We start from the raw sequence: 21,836 nt of genomic DNA, 5'->3' as shown, positions 1-21,836 counted from the left end.
AACCGATGCTATTCTGAATTCAGCCTGACTTCTTAAATCCAGTAAAAATCACCTTGACACCACTTAATCAAAAGCTATTTAAGCTAGAGTGGCTCAGAAGAGAGATATAGAAATCAAATAATTTTAAATGTGAATAAGGTGTCCAAATACTTCTTGGGGTCACCGTATAGCCATTTGCTCTGTGGGATCATTTTAAAGTAAATCCCACCCAGTGATTGAGCCGAGCAGGCATTGTAAAAGAAAATACTGAGCTCAGTGCCTCATTCACATCCACCCATTATGCATCTGAATGTTCAGCCAGTCCAGAACGTGCGTAGCTGCTCTCTGTCTCCACAGCACGTGCTACATGTACGAGTTGATGTCAGTTAGTGTCACCCAGTGGTGTAAAAGGCTGCGGTATTACAGAACCGGGGAAAAACCCACCTAAGTAGATTGATCTTCTGGGGCTGGAAGAGGACAGTGAGGAATGTGCCGGAGTGGAGGTGAAGATTACTGGTGCAGGGTGTAATAGGGCTGGGAAGTCCCATTAGAAACACATTTCAGAGAAAGTGAGAAAAACCTGCTCTCTCGTCGACTACATTTTTTTTTTTCCTTCAAAGACCGTGAATTGAAATGCAATTGTTAATTTTCTTCCTCATTAATGGATTGGTACTTGTGTTTAGAATCATGAGATATTTACTCATAAAAAGATTGTATTAATATTTTTTGATCTCAACCTCATCTCATCGCACATTTGGTTTGGAGTCTGGTGTATAATTTCTGAAGCTGCATGGCTGGTCATTAAGTGTCATTAAGTAATAATGGCAAGTCCAGACTCAAGCATATTATGTAATTATGAGTGGATGACTAATTTGTGTAAAATATCTTGACAAGTATCATGTGATTATGCTTGATTATGCACATATGCAAATTGTGTAATTTTATATAAGCCACCATGTGTCTTTAGAAGACAGAAAACAATGTTTAACTGTATAATTACTTTCATTAATAACATTTCCAGAAATGAATACGCTTAAAAGTTCTTTAGTTAAAAGGGTCATTATTATGGAAATGCATAAGCAAACAAAACTTATGTAAGTGTTTTTCATTTTATGTTCAGAGTGGTTAGCCAATCACGTCAGAATTCATTTACATAGAGACGTCTTTGGTTCAGTAGCAGAAAAGGCCTTATTAATTCTAAGGTTCAGCAATGGGGTGGAAATGGTTATAGAACAAATTATGACAGTTTTGGTGTTAGAGATATTAACATTATAGGCGGAAAAAAATAAAACATAAATATTTAATACAACCCGAATTCTGGAAATGTTAGGACAATTTTTGAATTTGAATAAAATGAAAACTAAAAGACTTTCAAATCACGTGAGCCAATATTTTCTTCACAATAGAACATAGATAATATAACAAATGTTTAAGCTGAGAAATTTTACAATTTTATGCACAAAATGAGCTCATTTCAAATTCGATGTCTGCTACAGGTCTCAAAATAGTTTGGACAGGGGCATGTTTAGCATGATGTAGTATCTCTTCTTATTTTCAAAACAGTTTGAAGACGTCTGGGCATCAAGGTTATGAGTTTCTGGAGTTTTGGTGTTGGAATTTGGTCCCATTCTTGCCTGATATAGGTTTCCAGCTGCTGAAGAGTTCGTGGTTGTCTTTGACGTATTCTTCGTTTAATGATGTGCCAGATGTTCTCTAGGTGGAAGATCTCCACTGCAGGCAGGCCAATTCAGCACCCGGACTCTTCTACGATGAAGCCATGCTGTTGTAATAGCTGTATGTGGTTTGCATTGTCCTGCTGAAATACACAAGGCCTTCCCTGAAATAGACATCATCTGGAGGGGAGCATATGTTGCTCTAATACCTTTATATACCTTTCAACATTCATAGTGCCTTCTAAAACATGCAAGCTGCCCATACCGTATGCACTTATGCACCCCCATACCATCAGAGATGCTGGCTTTTGAACTGAATGCTGATAACACGCTGGAAGGTCTCCCTCCTCTTTAGCCCGGAGGACACTGTGTCCGTGATTTCCTACAAGAATGTCAAATATGAACTCGTCTGATCATAGAGCACTTTTCTGCTTTGAAACAGTCAATTTTAAATGAGCCTTGGCCCACAGGACACGACGGCGCTTCTGGACCATGTTCATATGGCTTCCTTTTTGCATGATAGAGCTTTAGTTGGCATCTGCAGATGGCTCGGCGGATTGTGTTTTACCGACAGTGGTTTCTGGAAGTATTCCTGGGCCCATTTAGTAATGTCATTGACACAATCATGCTGATGTGTGATGCAGTGTCGTCTGAGGGCCCGAAGACCACTGGCATCCAATAAAGGTCTTCGGCCTTGTCCCTTACGCACAGAGATTTCTCCAGTTTCTCAGAATCTTTTGATGATGTTATGCACTGTAGATGATGAGATTTGCAAAGCCTTTGTTTTTCAAGTATTCCACAATCTTTTTACGCACTCCTTCACAGCTCTGCCCATCTTTACTTCTGAGAGACTCTGCCACTCGACATCCCTTTTATAGCTAATCATGTTACAGACCTGATATCAGTTGACTTAATTAGTTGCTAGATGTTCTCCCAGCTGAATCTTTTCAAAATTTCTTGCCTTTTCAGCCATTTGTTGCCCCCGTGCCAACTTTTTTGAGACCTGTAGCAGGCATCAAATTTGAAATGAGCTCATATAGTGGAAAAAAAAGCGTAAAATTTCTCAATTTAAACATTTGTTATGTTATCTATATGTTCTGTTGTGAATAAAATATTGGCTCATGTGATTTGAAAGTCTTTTAGTTTTCATTTTATTCAAATTTAACATCCCTATGTTTCCGGAATTCAGGTTGTATAATGTAACAGTATTCATATTTGAAATCAGTAAGATTTTTTTAAAGAAATTAATACTTTTAATACTCAAAAGTCACAGTAAAGATATTTATAATGTTACAAAAAGATTTCTTTATCAAATAAATGCTGTTCTTTTGAACTTGCTATTCATCAAAAAATCATGAATAATATGCATCGTGGTTTTCACAAAAATGTTATGCAGTACAACTGTTTTCAACATTGATAATACATTTTACATATATGCATTTTGGAATTATGTGTATGGAAATAGAAAACAGTTGTTTTAAATTGTAATATTAGTTCACAATATTACTGTTCTTACTGTATTTATTTTATTAAATAAATGTAGCCCAGGTGAGCATAAGAGACTTCTTTCAAAAACATTTGAACAGTGGTGTATATTAATACAATAGTATTATACCCAATATAAAATATATAAATGATGTCCCTTGTAATGTTTGTTTAAATAGTTTGAAATGTTCTGCTCCTTTTTGTATACCAGATTCTCCCTGGAGAGTGTATTTGCCTGAAGTCGACCCCATCGTGACAAGGGCCATGGTGAAGGGACTCACTCCCGCCCGCTCATACCAGTTCAGGGTCTGCGCGGTCAATCAGGTGGGCAAGGGACAGTACAGCACCGAAACAAACAGGTAGGAGGCCATGGTTTTCAACAGTTGTTTATTCGCATGTTGTCCGCCTATTGTGTTTTTTTTTTTACACTCATGCTTGGTCAATAACAGGCTTATTATGTTTCATCACACTATGGTCTGCTGCAGCCCATCAGGACTGTCATTGTTTAAGTGTGTTTTCTGTCACTGATCCTCCACCCACAGTTCTCTGTAACTCCTGCTGTGGCTGAAATCACAGCACCGTAGGTTTTCTCTCTCAGGTCGTGAGTGGCAGGCCTCTGCTCTCACCTCTCACTCTAATCAGACCCCCTATCAGCTCGCTTTCTCAGGCCTGGAGCTGTGGGCGGCAGACGCTTCATGCCCAATGGCTCCTTTGAGTTTTATCTGCTCCAAATGTGGCAAAAAATGCCATTTCTGTTCCAGGTGAAAAAAAGGTGGTGTCATCTCAACGTCTCACTTTAAATTTAATCACTTTTATTTAGCTGAGTATTGAGGATGTTTTTTAGAGATATATAGCTGCTTAAACCTCTTCCTTCATGTCGAATTAGCTGAAAGTTAGAGATAACAGTTGGGTGAGAGCAACAAAAAATTGAAAAGACTGTCAAGTTTCAATGGAACGATCAATGTAACTATGCATCTGCCTTTGCAGTGGAAAAAGACGTTACTTTTACGCTTGTGTGTAAAATGAAAGCGTTCTAGTAAATGCAAAGAGGAACCGATTTTAAAGGAAACCGTGCAATCAGCGTGAGGCAATGGGGTACGTACAGTAGAGCGGTAATATCATCTCTCTGCAGACTTCACATCTATTCTCTCCCACCAATGATTTCTGGCTTTTCTCAGCACCTGCTCTTCCAAAAAAGTGTCGTCATGTTGTATCCCTCTCCAGGCAAAGTGAATATTGAAATTGAACTTTATGACTTTTGAGCCCACTCCATAAATGTAATATTTGTTAGTTTGTCTTTGAAAAATATTCATGTCATTTAGGTTAATGTGGAGCACAATCTGATGAGGGAATGCATTAAACTTTAAAGACCTATTGTGGGTTCTTAACTCTTGTTTAACCTCAATTAATGCTTAACTGTATCAGGCGTGATCACATTACATATTTAAGGACTTTATTTGGAAAATTATATTCAAGTGCAGGCAGCTAAAAGCAATTCATACCTGCCATTTTGTTATATTATCACAAGTAGGTTAGATCACAACTGCTCGTTGTTGTTGTGGTTTTTGTTTTTTTAGTTTTTGCATGAATGCCTGATTCATTTGTGTGTGCTATACACTGCAAAAAAAAAAAAAAAAAAAAAACTGGCAGCTGTGATTTGAAACATTAAATGCATGTTTATTTTATATAAAATTACTACTTAAATCAAATGTAATTTTTCACTTTACACAGGAACTTAGTGAACCAGTTAACATGTTTTTACTCTTACTTTCCTTTTTAACATTTTAGAATCTATATTTTTCGAGGAGAGAATGTGATTTCGTGACTACATACATTACTCTCTATGTCGGTGTGGTGCATATTGATAAAGTGCTAAACAGTAAAAAAAAAAAGAAAAAAAAGTTGGCATACTATTGCTTCCAATTATATTTTCAAATTTAAGCTCACTGCAAATGTGATGTTTGAAATGGAATGCTCATTGCTCACAGATATTTCAATTATGTACCTGTATTAACTGAGCTTTGGTTGTTTGTGCTTCACATCTCATTTGCATGCCTTTTTCCTTATTAAGTCATAAACTAAAAAAATCAATTCCAGATACGATATAAGGTAAGATAGAATACAAAATTGTGGGAATTGTGACTTATATGCAGGGATATTGACTAAGTTCAAAGTTACACTTTTTACAGCAAAGCTGCTTCCTCAGGGACAGAGTTAAAACAGAAAGTGGTTCTTGAAGGGCCCCATCAGTCTTCTCTTGCATGCATGTCTCCTTGCTGTGACAGACATCTGTCCATTTGGGCTTATTAAGCAGTAAGAGTAGAGCTGACAAGCTCATAGAAGCAGACAAGTGCAGCTCTCACATAATGAGCCATCACCTTCCCACACCAACGCTTATTTATCTGCCACTGTTTTATTGTCAAAATACATGATTATTTCATCCAGTCACAACTCAGAATGCACCAAAAACTTTTTGTTGATACTGAGCTGGGTGTCTGAATACAGTCTGAACTCCTGATTTGTGCGATGTTGTAAACATTAAATCAGCATCAACATTAATTAGACATTTATGGGTCATTGACGAATAAGGTTTTTAAAAGTGTAAAAAAAACAAAAAACATAATAGAGTTATAATTAATTTGGAAGTTTTATAAAGTGTTAACAATGAGATTGTGTGGTTTTTATAATCAGTTAACACTGCTTTTGACATTTTTTACAAGATGGACAAAATTTATCACCAAAAAAGTCATTCTGTTTAACCAAAATTTCTGTTTTAACGAATAACACTTTTGGTTATACCGAATGACGATATTTTCAAACAACGCTAACAGGCTGATATCAAAAGGACAAACAAACATTTTATATTTAAAATATTGCAACATTTTCCATGTTTTGTAGCGGTTGTACCGAATGACCTGATGTTTCGGGACATACGTATGAGCAAGTGAAAACATGAATTTTTCAAATAGTTAAGAGAGAGTTAGCTACTTTGCCTCATGACCATGTGCTCCTTTGCAAGTATTTGAATGATGTCACATCCTGTCACATGATATTGACCGCATAACTTGATCCAAAATTGTCTGTATATATTGGTTACTCTGAATGACATCAATGAAATTCATATGATCAATTAAATTTTAATCACAAATGAAATGGCTGTATTGGCCTTTGGACGGTTAAATCGAATGACCTTTTGACACTTCAAAATCTTTAAAATACCTTTGTGTAGCAATGTATAATTAAAACCTTTTGGATTCAATAAAAGAGCTCTAGTTGTACTGCCTTACATGCTTTGGATGTCATATCTTTGTTTGGTATTATTATTAAAGCCTTTGGACAAAAAAATGACCCCTCACGTCATTGACCCTTATACATTTAAAAATTAAATAATAATAAAAAATTACACCAGAATTGGTAACAGGATTGCAAATGTAGCTTAAATTAAGTCACTCAGTAGGGGCTAGTTAGTTTGGGACTAAATGCTGGTTTGTAGTTTTTGATAAACATACTGTATATATTTCCCAGAAATCAAATTATGAGTTTGTTGTCCGATTGTAGAATATGATTAAGAAATGTCAAGACCTCTGAAGTAGGGCAGGCCAAAATGACCCTTTCTAAGGGAGGTGTTGGAAGGCAAAGACAACTGATGGGTTTAAAACTAGCACTTTTTCATGCTGAGTTAATTTTATGCTAAATAATGGCTTGTCCAGTTTAGCTAGTCTGAACACACGGGAAAAAAACAACAACAAAAAAACAATGCCTCTAATGCTTTAAAAAAGGTCATAGGACACCAAAGTGTACTGTATTTGTAGAAAGTGTCAGACACTTTCCTTGGGTTGTTTGTTTTCAGGGGCAGATGTTTAATAGCTGGTGGCACAGTGCAAGTGTGTAAAGCAAATGTGTAAATACTGCATGGCTGTGGCAAGAAAAGCTCTCTTTCAGCAAGGAGCAAGCAGTCTTTCCTTACGGCCATCATTAGGCAGATTTACAGAGCACTGTCTGAGAAAAGCTCCATGATATTGGTTATAGAGGGCATTAATTATGAAATAGACTTCTGGGAAGAAATAACAAAGTGTGGTCAGAGGTTTAAGAAGACTCTGACAATAAATCTGAAAGGACCCAATGATCCTATTAAACTTTAATGCAGATTTAACTGTCCATTAGCATGAAACGCAAAGGGCAGGATGAATCTATGGATATTATTAAGCATTCAACACTGATTCATTTTTTAAACTTCGTTAATTAAGAAAATGCACATTCTGTAGGTGGAAAGAACCGAGCATTACTCACAAAATATCATTTACGCGTGATAGCAAACTAGCCTGTAGAGACCAGCCATTATGACACATTTGACATTACTAGTGTTCACAGAGCCCACAAAATCTTGAGCATTTCCCACAATAAAAGTGTTTACTATTTCATTAAGAATCTGTTGTAGTACGATCTAGTAAGGAGGTACCAATTTAAACAAATATTGTGATACATTGCCCCATTTTGCAAATAGCAGCCACTAGCATGAATACAAGGACTCTGCTGAGGAAAATAATACATGATGTTGATATGAATGCATGTTTTGTTTCAATACATCGACATCAACAGGACTTTCAACATAATTCTTCTTCTCTTTTTGCGAAGAGAAATGTGTTGAGGTCCATTCGCACTTTGAAGTTTTCCCAGAGCCTCTGCATTTTTAAAATCTCACAAAGTCTCAGTCAACAAATGTGAATTGAGACCCTTTAATAAACTAAAATATAAGCTCCAAAAAATGTTCTCTCCTTTTAGGATTCAACAGAAATAGCGCTGTTTAGTGTGTTCCTTCCTTGAAAAGAGTACAGGTATTTACCACTGAGTTAAAAAGCACTCACATTGGGGACAAATCCTCCAGCAGACATGCACAGCGCTACTGTGGCCTGCTACACAACAAACCATGAGATGCTCTTATCTTTAAAAATGTTTGGTCTATTTGTAATTCAAAAGCCTGAAATTTCAATGAAGCGCTTAGCTTGAAGATGCTGAGCCGACGAACGGAATCGTGTACGGCTGTGAATGCACCCAAGCCAGTTGCCACGTAAGCAGCAACCTCCAAATCAGAGTGCTTAGAGCACAGAGAGACTTTTCCACGAAAACGCATGAGAGCTTTATATGGAGTGGGCGGATGTGATACAGTGCATTAGGTTGGGAAATGGACTTCCAACTAGAGGGTTACACTTACATGGCTCACACTGCTGCGCCCTAGAGCGAGTCGGCTAACCCGATTCGCACGAGAGAAAATAGAGCAATGAGAATCAGTCATGTAAGAACACGTTGGAGCTCCGTTAAGCGTGTACCTGTAGAGCAGGCCGGTTTGTGGTGCTATCAACACTCTTGCGCTCTCTCCCCAGATTGATGCTGAGAGAGGAACCGCCCAGCGCTCCGCCCAAGAACATTGTAGCCAGTGGCAGAACCAACCAGTCCATTATGGTGCAGTGGCAGCCGCCCCCAGAGCCTCAGCTCAATGGAGTATTAAGAGGCTACGTCCTCAGGTGAGACATGCACAAACCATTTCACAAACAGAACTTGCCTGATGAAATGTGCTGAAATATGACTCCCGGTACTTCCACAATGCTACGGCTTCTGTCCAAGATTCTCTATTGAGTCATTTTTTTTCTAGTGAATGGTTAACAAAGTACATTTATTATGGTGTTTATTAATCTTTGTTAATGTTAGTTAATAAAAATAAAAAGTTCTGTTCGTTATTTCATGTTAGCTCAGGTCCATTAAATTATATTAAAGGTCCCGTTTTTCGTGTTTTTTTGAAGCTTTGATTGTGTTTATAGTGTGCAATATAACATGTGTTCATGTTTCGCGTGTAAAAAAACACAGTATTTTTCACATAATTTACTTATCTGTATACCGCTGTTTCCACTGTCATAAAAACGGGCTGATGACTTCCTTGTTCTATGAAGTCCCTCCTTCAGAAATACGTAACGAGTTCTGATTGTGCCAGCGGTTCCTGTGTTGTGATTCGACAGCAGCTTAGCGCTCCTTGCCCGGAAAGGTCACGCCTCTTACCATAACGTGGAGATGCACGCGCTCAGTGTTATTGTAAACATGTCTTTAATTTTACCCTATCAATTTGAGCCGGAATCAGACCCGGTGATTGGACTGCGGGATGAAAATAACAGCGTTTCGACGACATGGCGACAAACACACTCTACAAACGCAACTCTTGTGTATTCCTGTGGGCGGAGGTTAGTCAAAAAACTGTTTTAGTGACGTCATTAAAGAAGGAAGTAGAGGGATGTAGTCCAAACTGGCCGTTCGATGTAGGCGACTTCTGTTAAATAAAATATCTCGCTTGGCACTGAACTTTGAGCTTTAAAATTTTACAGATTTTATTTATACTCTAACAACAACATTACACACTAACTAAAGTTTGAAACATGGGATCACGAAGAACGGGACCTTTAACAGATAAAACGTTTGATTTTAATAATCTTTTAATGAATATTAAAATGAACTAGGGCTGTCAAGTGATTTAACATTTTTAATCTAATTAATTGCATGATGTGGTGATTAATTAATCGAATTAATTGCAAATTAATCGCACATCAAATTTGGCTGAGAAATACTCCAAAAAGATTTGAAGTCATTATTGTGTAAAGCATTGATGCAGCACTAGACTGAATACTATAAACATTACAACAGTAGATTCAGAAATAATTTTTTATTTTATTCTATTTAACATAGAATTTATTAAACAAACTTTTGGACCTTGAGGTTGAGTAAATGATGACTGAATTTTCATTATATCTTTATTTTTTATTAATATGGAAATATAATATTTTTTAAAATGAAATTATACTCTAAATAAGAAACTAAAAATGCCATTCCATTTGTTCAAACAGCTGATTCATTCATGTCTTAAAATAACACAATATTAACTTCTTAAAATTTAGATCTCTCTGATCTACACATGCATTTTGAGATGTTTGAAGGCCAAAAAATTGAACAATACTAGCTTTAAAATCTCTCTTTGTCATCTCCATCATCATTTTCGCTTTCTTTTTTCCCCTCAGTCTCTTTATCTTTATCTCTTCCCTTCCTAAAGCTTAGCTTTGACCAATAGTCTTTTGACCGAAATCAGACTAAAGTTTATAAGTTTGATTATTTTTGTCAGTCATTTAACATTTCAAGCATAAAACAGTTATCAAAGAAATGGGTAGCTACTACACTTTATGACCATTAACTGAAGTGTCGCACTGGAATTCGCGTTCAGCAGCATCCGTGAACATAAAGCCCGCCTAGTTTGATTTGAGTGGTCATCTCAAATATTTTAAAATTGACAGACAGCTGACAGCTAAGATGAGAAGGTTGATTATCTTGGTGCTGTGCAATATCCTTGCATTACTAGACTGAATACTATATTAGGCAATTATTTAACAACCTTCATCATCAACTGTATGAAATGTCAGATGACCTACGTAGATTTTGGGGGCACTAACGCATTAGTGTGTTAAAAATTTTAACGCATTATTTTTTCCTATAATTAATTAATCTAATTAACACATTAAAGGTGCTAAAGAGGATCTTTTCGTCGACTGAGAAATCAAAGACTGTTACTGAGTTTTTGAAATGAGCGCATGCGTAAGAACAACCACCCCTCCTTTCGAGGGAACGCCTCCCAAAACTCGTGCACGAGTATTGGAACACGAGTGTTTACCACCGGCATTTGCTGTGTCGTGTTAGTGGATTCATTATGTCGGACTCACCGCAGGTAACTCATAATCTGCAGTTGTTACTCCTGACAAAAACATTGCATGCGGCACCTGTGGAGTGTGGAAAGTTACTGGAGCGAGCACGTCTCTCACAAGGAACGTCATGGCAGTGATTGACAAGCCAGAGGGCCAATCGTTTATGCGATGATCACACAAACGATTGGCTGATGTTTTTAAGGCCCTACCTCGTGCACAGATGATGTATATTGATATTATTCCTTTCAGTGCACCTAATAAATAGTCTTTTATCAGTTAGTAAAGACAGTTTCGAGTAATATTGCAAAAATGTATAAAACAAAACATCCTCTTTAGCACCTTTAAATCGACAGCCCTAAAATGAACATTAACCAAGATTAATAAATGCTTTAGTATTTTCCACTGTTGCCTCATGTTACTAATGTAGTTAACTAATGTTAGCAAAATGGAACATTAATTCTAAATAGTTACCTGTTATTTTTCAAATTCTGTTTTGTGCTGCTGATGGCACAAAAATCCACACTTTTAAATACACATTTATTCATTTGGCATACACTTTTGATTAAAAAGTGAAGCTTATTTTGGAACCAACAATGTCAGGTTTTAATTGCATTTGTCATCCCATCTAGATAATGGAGTTGACCTTAGTGCTGTTACTTTGACTAATGTTTTAGTACAGCTGTAGCCCAGCACATTTATAAGCAAACTGATTTAAAAGGAGTGTTTGACATCTCTGTGTGAAAGTAAATCTAGTCAGGCTGTAGTAAAGGTTTTTTGCAAACATGACAGTCCACACTAGTTTTCAGAACAGCAGGTAACACTTTAGTTTGGGGACCAGTTTTCACTATTTGCTTATTAGCTTGCATATTACTAGCATATTGGCTGTTTATTAGTACTTATAAAACGCATATTAATGCCTTATTCTGCATGACCTTATTCTACATCCTTTAATCCTACCCCATACCTAAACTTAATCACTACAACAACTACCTTAATAACTATTAATAAGCATTAAATTAGTTTATTGAAGCAAAAGACATAGTTAATAGTAACTATTATATAGTAAAATTTAAATATTATTTATTTAAAAAAAAAGTTATGAATGTGTTTTTGGGTACTCATTGTTAAGGCTGTGACACACCAAGCCAGCCATCAGCCAATGACGGTCATTGTCGAGTGTCTGTCAGCCTAGTTTTCGTGGAATGGCAATAATCGGACCACCATCCATGGCTTTTTGGATGATTGAGCACCACCACAGTCAGATTTCGTCGCTGCTAGTTCTTTGATGTTGGTTTTGTGTGTCTGGGTCTTATTATGAGCAACCCGTCATAAGGTACTGATTTAAGTTTCTCAAACTAATTGTTTCTTTATTTTGAATTGAACATGACTGAAAGTAATGACTTGCGTTTTAATAAGTGAATCTGATTTTTTATTCATTATTCTCTCTGATTCAATGAGTTAATTTAATGAAGGACTCGTCAGACTGATTCAAGCCAATTACACGTGAGTTTGTGAGTCTTTTTGACCAATTTATTAGGATTTGAATCGTATTAGATTGTGTCACACAACATTGGTTGCATTATATGTTTATGTTTAGCAAGAAAAGACAACACAAAAAAAAAGACAATGTCTTTGTGTTATTCAGGGTATCCAGTCTAAAATGTTAAAATCTTATTTTTATTTACTGTGCACCCAACAGAGAAGATCATCCAAATGAGTGACGCTCATTTCCCTTATGTAGCAAGAGCTTGGATGCATTTCATTAGCACTGTTTGACCAATCTCATCCTCCTCAACGGATGTGTTGTGAATATTTATGCTGTTTTTAATAGCATTCCCCCACTGTTGGTGTATATAACACAAGTTCTACCCTGGAAGGGAGCTAGTGTGTGCCTAATAATTACATAGCCTGTGGGATGACTTCTAATGGAGCAGTGACCTGGAAGAAAATCGTTGTCGCTCACTGTTTGGCCATCGATTGCCCTGATGCAGGTACCGGCTTGCGGGGCTCCCTGGAGAGTACCAGCAGAAGAACATCACCAGCCCTGAGATCAACTACTGTCTGATCACAGAGCTCATCATCTGGACCCAGTATGAGATTCAGGTGGCCGCATATACCGGGGCAGGCCTGGGCGTCTTCAGTCAGCCTGTCACTGAGTACACGCTGCAGGGAGGTGAGACCTTGTTCCTCTGTCACACTCTCAGTGTTTTTCGTTGCCTAACAGTTGCTACTTCTATCAGGCTCTATGTTTTCATCTGTTGCTTTTCATCAGCAGAGGCAGGAAGCATGCTGGTTTGAACCGGTTGATGCAGTACTTGTTTACATGCTACGCCGAGGTCAACTTAGTCTCCAATGTAGACGCCACATTTATTTTAGAGCCCTCTTCTCAGACAGCTAACTTCCATGCGAATCCTCTTCAAAACAATTATGCCAATTATCTACGAGGGCGCTTTTCTCTTCAGATGAGAAGAATCCATCTCAGGAAATTCAGGGTCTTCTCATTTGGACATTTGGATGATTATCTGGGGAGCGGTAAATGTATCGACTCTGCTTTGAGAGGCTTCATCTGTCTAATTATTTTAAATAGACGTTTTATAAACAGAGTCTGTCAAGCAGTTGAATGGTATTGATGCAGCTCCGCCGAACCCACTCACAATTAGCAACCTTGACGACATCACTGATCCTAAGTAAGAGACAGTGCTATATGAACTTCCTGCAGTTGTTTGGATGAATACAAAAAAAACACCGTCAATTTAAACATTGATTAATTAGATATAAGCATGAATTTATCACATTTAATCATGTCTCCTAAGCTGTGCGCTACTACAGGTTACACATGACATTAACAAGATAGCACAGATGCGTGTGAACAGCCCCTAAATCTACCTTAGATTGACTCAACTATAAAAAGCATTGTTGTAGGCCAATAATAGGCTTATGCAGTATTCAAAGGTATACTATATATGTTCAAAATTTACAGAATCGATATAATAAGGGAGTACATCATAAATCCATCTTTCAAACCGTGTTTTTGTCTGATCCTGAATCACTACGATATGCATATAATAAGTGTTTAAACTGTATTCTGTCTGTTTTAGACCAGGCGGGACGCCAACCGCAACCCATTACCTGCATGACTCATATATTTATAAACATAAACGGAGAAAAGTAGCACCGGTTACAGTGTTCTTCCGCAAGACGCATTAAGTTTTGTTTAATAACCGCTAGAAAGCCAAAAGTTACATAATGAAGTGGAAATATAGCAAAGAAAATATGGATTTCTAAAACCACTTTTTGTAATGTACACTACTGTTTAAAAGCTTGTGGATGGTAAGAAATTACTACTTTTATTAAAGGTGCCATCGAATGTTTTTTTACAAGATGTAATATAAGTCTAAGGTGTCCCCTGAATGTGTCTGTGAAGTTTCAGCTCAAAATACCCCATAGATTTTTTTTTATACATTTTTTTAACTGCCTATTTTGGGGCATCATTAAATATGCGCCGATTCAGGCTGCGGCCCCTTTAAATTCTCGTGCTCTCCGCCCCCGGAGCTCGCGTTTGCCTTAAACAGCATAAACAAAGTTTACACAGCCAATATAACCCTCAAAATGGATCTTTACAAAGTGTCATGCATACTGCATGCATGCGTTGGATTATGTGAGTATTGTATTTATTTGGATGTTTACATTGATTCTGAATGAGTTTGAGGCTGTGCTTCGGGGCTAAAGCTAACATTACACACTGTTGGAGAGATTTATAAAGAATGAAGTTGTGTTTATGAATTATACAGACTGCAAGTGTTTAAAAAATGAAAATAGTGACGGCTCTTGTCTCCGTGAATACAGTAAGAAACGATAGTAACTTTAACCACATTTAACAGTACATTAGCAACATGCTAATGAAACATTTAGAAAGACAATTTACAAATATCACTAAAAATATCATGCTATCATGGATCATGTCAGTTATTATTGCTCCATCTGCCATTTTTCGCTATTGTCCTTGCTTGCTTACCTAGTCTGACGATTCAGCTGTGCACAGATCCAGACGTTAATACTGGCTTGTGTAATGCCTCGATCATGGGCTAGCATATGCAAATATTGGGGGCGTACATATTAATGATCCCGACTGTTACGTAAACGTGAACTTTCTATTCATCAAAAAAATCCAGAAGAAATTAGCAGTTTTCACAAAAATATTAAGCAGCACAACTTTTTTAAACATTGATAATAATAAGAAATGTTTCTTAAGCAACAAATCAGCATTTTAGAATGGTTTCTGAAGGATCATGTGACACTGAAGACTGGAGTAATGGAATAAATTACATTTTAAAATATATTCAAATAGATAATAGTTCTTTAAAATTGTAATAATATTTCATTTTTATTTCTTATTGTTCAAATAAGTGCAGTCTTGATGAGCATGAGACATTTTTAAAACCTTAAATTACCTTCATTTGGGGTCTTTTCTTGGCAAATGTTGGAATATGAACTTAATTTTTGATCAATTTAATTACTTATTAAAATCGATTGACAGCTTTTTCAGCAACACCAGGTCTACAGTGTATGTGCTTTTTACCCACTGAGGAATTTGAGGTGGGGAAAAGTGCCTCTGAAGAGCAGAGACGCCGCTGCATAATGAATGTGTTTACACCGCTTTAAGAGAGGACTATAATTGGCAGGCTTTTGAAAGATAGTCTTTTGATTCAAAATAAGTCAAAGCTTGACAGGCAACCTGAAAAGATGAGCCGCCAAAGAAGGAAAAAAACATCTCTCTCACAAGGCTTTCATGAATATGCTTTTTGTATGAATTTTGGTACCAGGGGTTTTATGAATGTATACAACCAATTCCACAAAAAAAAATTGAAATTCTAAAATTCTGTTTCATGTGAGTTGTACAAGTACAAGCTTTTCAATTTTATTTTATACACCGACAAAGGTGTCTGTACAGTAGCATATAAAAAGGCAAACAATCAGGCATCTGGACTCTGCTGTGTTATTGTTTTTTGGGGTTTTGGCTTATATAAGACCTGGCCTTTCATTCAACTGCCTGCTCTCTCGATTCAGCCTTTTAGAAGGATGCTGGATGTATAATAGAATGTGAATTTTTTTTTCTTTCATTTATTGTGTCCATGCTACAGCGTCCTCCTTCAGAAAAGGTCAGAAATGTCTCAGGCACATCTCAGGTGCGCCGTGAAGATTGTAAACTGAGCCACTTAATTTAACTGATGAATTTTAATAATGTTGTGATTCATTTAATGGCCACTTTATTAGTTGATGCTCAAATATTGTTGCTGCATTTTGCATTCTAAAACTCAACAACAACAGCACAATCCAAAGTGGCCAGTTCCAGTTTTCTGATTAAATAATTACATAAACAAATTTCTTTGGGCTTTAGTCTTACATTTATGCATTAGCCTTAACAATTTAACATCTGTTGTCACTTTCACTATCATTTCTGTTCAAAGCGAGTGTCATTTGAGATACATCAGTGCATATTTTATGTGCAAATAACCAGTGCACAATTTGCAGTGTGTTTTCTGCTATTAATTAGGGTCTTTTCCCTATTGGAATTGAAAATTGAAATTCATTGTAATTTTTGCAGTTCACACTGTCATTCAAAAATAAATGTGCGTGTGTCACATTTGGAGGGAAAATCAGATTTGGGTGCATTCAAATGCAGTGTGAACAAGGCTTGTCAGACGTGTTTAGATGGTGCCTTTGCTTGTCTATCTTGTGTATTCAGCAGGGCACACTTGACTCAGAGTGCTGTTTGACTCAGAGAGGATCGATCAGTATGTAGGTGGAAGCCACATTCAGTACATTCAGTCCAACATTGTGGCAATCAACTGTGTCCCACAACCTGTCATCTTTAAAGGTGTCCAAGAATGCTTTTTCACAAGATGTAATATAAGTCTAAGGTGTCTCCTGAATGTGTCTGTGAAGTTTCTGCTCAAAATACCCCATAGATTTTTTTAAATTAATTTTTTTAACTGCCTATTTTGGGGCATCATTAACTATGCACTGATTTTTTCAGCACGCCGCCCCTTTAATTCGCGTGCTCCCTGCCACACGAGCTCTCGATTATATTACATCACATTTACAAAGTTCACACAGCTAATATAACCCTCAAATGGATCTTTACAAGATGTTCGTCATGCATGCTGTATGCATGCTTCGAATTATGTGAGTAAAGTATTTATTTTGATGTTTATATTTGATTCTCTATGAGTTTGAGGCTATATGCTCCATGGCTAACGGCTAATGCTACACTGTTGGAGAGATTTATAAAGAATGAAGTTGTGTTTATGAATTATACAGACTGCAAGTGTTTAATAATGAAAATAGTGACGGCTCTTGTCTCCGTGAATACAGTAATAAACTATGGTAACTTTAACCTCATTTAACAGTACATTAGCAACATGCTAACGAAACATTTAGAAAGACAATTTACAAATATCACTAAAAATATCATGCTATCATGGATCATGTCAGTTATTATTGCTCCATCTGCCATTTTCGCTGTTGTTCTTGCTTACCTAGTCTGATGATTCACCTGTACAGATCCAGACGTTACTGGCTGCCCTTGTCTAATGCCTTTCATAATGTTGGGAACATGGGCTGGCATATGCAAATATTGGGGCGTACACCCCGACTGTTATGTAACAGTCTGTGTTATGTTGAGATCCGCGTGTTTTCCGGAAGTCTTTTAAACAAATGAGATTTACGTAAGAAAGAGAAAGCAATGGAGTTTGAAACTCAATGTATTTCTTTTCCATGTACTGAACTCTTGTTATTCAACTATGCCGAGGTAAATTCAAATTTTGAATCTAGGGCACCTTTAAAGGGGACCTATTATGCCACTTTTTTCACAAAATGTAAAATAGTGTCCCCAGAATGTGTCTGTGAAGTTTCAGCTCAAAATACCCCATAGATCATTTATTATACCATGCTCAAAATGCCCCTTTTTGGCTGGAAGCAAAAACAAACTGTTTTCGTGTGTATGTCTTTAAATGCAAATGAGCTTCTGCTCCCCACCCCCTTTCCAGAAGAGGGCTGTGCCTTTACAGCTCATGCCTCGGACACTCCGGCAACAACAAAACAGGAGAAACAGTATGGCTCTATTTCCACAGAATGCGTTTATGCATTCCACTGTGCCGCTTTTCCATTATTTTCTATGTAAACACGCGAGACGGACCTTGCGCCATTCACACGCAACACAGTTTTTAGATGCAAAGACACGAGCAGTGGAAATGACAAGGGCAGATTCAGTCACCAGTCATGGGCGGGGCCTCGTAGAAAACACGAACAACTCATTTTGAGACACTTTTTATGATTTATGGGGAATATAAAAAAGGAGTGGGTGGATTTTTACCATTATGGGGTGGTTGTGTACACGCACTGCCGACACATTTATTCTCAAACACCACGGAAAAATGAATTTTGCATAATCGGTCCCATTTAAGGCTTGTTGAAACTTTCATTACGTCAGTCTCAGCGATGCAGGTATAAATGAGCCACTGGACCCGAGACATTGCAGTTTTGTCCCTTGTTAAAAGCAGAGCAGGACTTGCAGGAATTACTTTTCATAGCTTCATTAGAAGTCTTTCTCCATGACCAAAGAGATATTAAGCCACTCTAATTTTTTTTACATGCCGAAACACTAGAAAATGATCTCTATATAAAGTCTTCTTCTGTTTGAATGACCTTATTTTAAAATTCTCATAATTACAATTCTGTCATGCTTTATATATAGACTTTATTCTAAAATGTGAGAAATAGTAAAAATCAAGAATGTGTAGGTCTGTCCCAAACCTTTGAGTAGCAGTGTACCTGATATAATGAGTCACACTAGGATGTTTTTCACCTTATTTTGCAACGAGGAAGTAAGCTGCTTTCTGTGAATATGCGAGGCTTGGCTTTCCGATTCATTAGCCGCTATAGGTAAATAACTAGAAGAAAAACAGTGCAGTACATGGTAAAGCAATTTATGCTACAAACCAGTGTTTATGATTATGATAATAAATTAAAAATAACATGATAACAAATACCAGTTTTGTTTAATATCATGTTTAGGGATGTGGAAATGTCACTACAATAACAGATTGTGTGCTATGGCAGACTATCTGTATTTTATGTTTACCTGCAAAGATATTCTCTTCTCAGTGAGGTTCTTCACCTGATCTTACTTTATAGATGTAAGAGGACACAAATAATCAAATGAAATCACCTGGTAATCTAAAAGGTCAGCCAAACTTGTAAAAATGTTCCCATATCGTGTGGTTAAACATGTGAATGCATGTTTTAAAAAAATAATAACTTTAAGCCATTATCTTCACAGACCTTTTTGAGTAGCCCTGTAACTTTTAAACACTGCTTTTGTTTCCTGGTGAACCTAAGCTCCCAGAAAACATGTAGAAATCAGCCAATCAGATTTAGACTTTTTTCTCCTTGAAAGTGTCTGAGGCTGAGACTAAAAATTCTTTCTCAATATGCGTTCTTCAGCGATCTTGCGTCCTTGTGTTCTTGCTCTACGTCATCATCAACCGTCGAAGTTCGTTCCAATACTCAAGAACGGAGGACGCATGAAAGTACCCGGATGTGTTCTTGATATCAAGGATGCATCGAATGCAAACTTGAGGGAATCGAACCGTTAAAAATCCCAGAAGACGCTGCGACGGTCGACATACGGAAGCCTGTAAGCTTTAAAGTTCTCGTGAGATTCCAGCTACAAGCTCGCAACGTGAAAGTAAACCGTTTGTTTTGCTTAATTTGAATAAAATGATAACCTGAAGAAAGCCTGCAGTATTTTTATTGGCATAAAAAAAATAATCTTAACATTCACAAAGCATAACAGCCAAAGGCTACTCATTTTCATAAATACACGCGGTGAAATAAAAAGATATGAAATTATATGAAAACAATGTCTATAATAATATGAAAGATTTTTTTAAAAGGTTTGGTCAATTGTTTGCGATGTTATGTTGTATTTATTGTGCATTAGCCACTTTTATGCTGGGACGGTCAAGATCGCAGCACATCTCAATTCTCAAATGATGCGTTCTGTGTCCTCGCGTCCTTCCGAGATCGTTCTTTCAAGGTCGCCTGGCAAGACCGGACTCCACGAGAACGCAAGTCCGTTCTCTGCGTTCTTGGAATTGAGAAACATCCAAGGTGAATAGTAGTCTAACATGTATTATGTGCTTGCTTGTAGTTCCTACAGCACCCCCTCAGGGTGTGGAGGCCAAAGCAGTGAACTCAACCACCATTGAATTTACTTGGAATCCACCACCTCAACAGTTCATCAATGGCATTAATCAAGGTTACAAGGTACACTCATTTCTCCTGTACTGGTTCCCACTGAGTCTCAGTCAAATATAGAAAATATATGTTTTGTGTCAATTAACATTTTGAGGGATTTTTTTGGGTTGGTTTGATTCTTTGTTTTCTTGTTCTGTTTGAGTGACATTGCTCTGTCCCTCAGCTGATGGCATGGCCCGAACGGTCTCCAGAGGATGTTATCGTTGTGACTATCACCCCTGATTATCACGGGACACGTCACCTCGGTTTCATCAGCGGTCTAAAAAAGTTCACCTGGTACCTGACGTCAGTGCTTTGCTTCACCACACCAGGGAACGGACCCCGCAGTGCCCCCAAACTGGTGCAAACTCATGAAGACAGTAAGTTATACATCTATGTATCTATCGACGCGAGGGTTTTTTGCTAGTTTCAGCCTGACGCAGTTATTATTTTCACGTCCTGTGCCACGTTGTTTAAATCGCAAATGCATTTGCACCCGTTTGTGCGCCCATGGGTGTGCTGGTCTGAAAACAAGGTGTGTTCAGGCGCATTGTTGGCGTGTTGCTATTTTGAGGTAACTGAAATAGACTGCCCCACTGACCGACTGAAACCTGGACTAAAGTCAATGGCGCAGTAGTTTTTTGTTATTTAAAGGGCGTGTTAGTAACATGCACAACGCGAGTACACTCTGCGTATTACACACACAGAGATGCGCTACAGCGCACAAACATGCCAAATATTAAAAATAAAAGGATTACAATGTAAAAGATTATTATTGTGTGCATAAAGATAAAAATGCTTTGGTGGAATCTGGCTTGTCCCGTAGATGGTCTGCTCGCACACTTTAACCTTGCGCATGAGCAGATCCAGCGTTTTTGTGATTTATGGGGACACAAATTTCTATAATGACATGGGTATTACACTGGTATTACGACGTAAACATGAAAATAGCTTTAAAAACATACTAAACAATGTTTTATTAAAAATGTAAAAATATAAAAACATAAAAAAAAAACACCAACTTCTCAAAATGCTGAGGAATTTAGCACAGACATGAATATTTACTGCTATTACCAACCTGAGGTGAAAAACAAAGTACCTGTTGCATGAATATTTTAAATTCTCATTTTAATGAAGGCTTCAAGATAAAGTTAAACAGAACTAAATGTTTATTTTAATTACTGAGAAAGCCAAACCACAGAAAACTGCTCTTCATTTGGCAGGAAATATTTTAATATATGTAGCTTACTGCCAGCTTTTGGCCTTTACATCAGCATTGTGACAGTGTTTTTGCTCTACTGGGGTAGTTTGGGGGTGATAAAATACCAAATTACAACATGTCTTATAAAAGTCACATTAATTAAAGTGCTGCTCAGATTTAAGTACAAATACTGCTCTGTGGGTCATGGCGATATAATTATATCAGTGTCTTTAGACATCTGTGACACTACAAGTGAGAAATTAGTTTGGTTACTTTCAAGAGAAATGTTACTGGGAAAAGAATGACCCAGGAAAAGACACAATGTTGCATGTCAGGTTTTGATATCATTGGAGTTTTTGTTGTGGTTCATTAAAAAGGGACTAAATAATGCCTTATTTCACATGTTTCACAATTAGAGTGTGGATTAATCTATAATCAGCTCAATTAGCCTACAATAAAAAGAGC

General features: G+C 37.2%; 1 protein-coding gene across 2 annotated transcripts in view; it reads left to right on the top strand.

The window, feature by feature from the left end:
• Window positions 1–21,836, top strand: part of sdk1a (sidekick cell adhesion molecule 1a) — a 355,129-nt gene that overhangs the window by 263,652 nt on the left and 69,641 nt on the right. For both annotated transcript variants that reach the window (XM_048192576.1, XM_048192584.1), the window contains exons 15-19: window positions 3,349–3,496; window positions 8,519–8,659; window positions 12,862–13,043; window positions 20,085–20,200; window positions 20,355–20,550. In XM_048192576.1, coding sequence (XP_048048533.1) covers window positions 3,349–3,496; window positions 8,519–8,659; window positions 12,862–13,043; window positions 20,085–20,200; window positions 20,355–20,550 — 783 coding nt within the window. The remainder of the gene's footprint in view (window positions 1–3,348; window positions 3,497–8,518; window positions 8,660–12,861; window positions 13,044–20,084; window positions 20,201–20,354; window positions 20,551–21,836) is intronic.

The sequence above is a fragment of the Megalobrama amblycephala genome, linkage group LG1 (assembly GCF_018812025.1).
Source record: "Megalobrama amblycephala isolate DHTTF-2021 linkage group LG1, ASM1881202v1, whole genome shotgun sequence".
Taxonomy (NCBI): domain Eukaryota; kingdom Metazoa; phylum Chordata; class Actinopteri; order Cypriniformes; family Xenocyprididae; genus Megalobrama; species Megalobrama amblycephala.
Note: the sequence above shows the minus strand (reverse complement) of the source record. Positions and strands in the feature narration are given on the sequence as shown.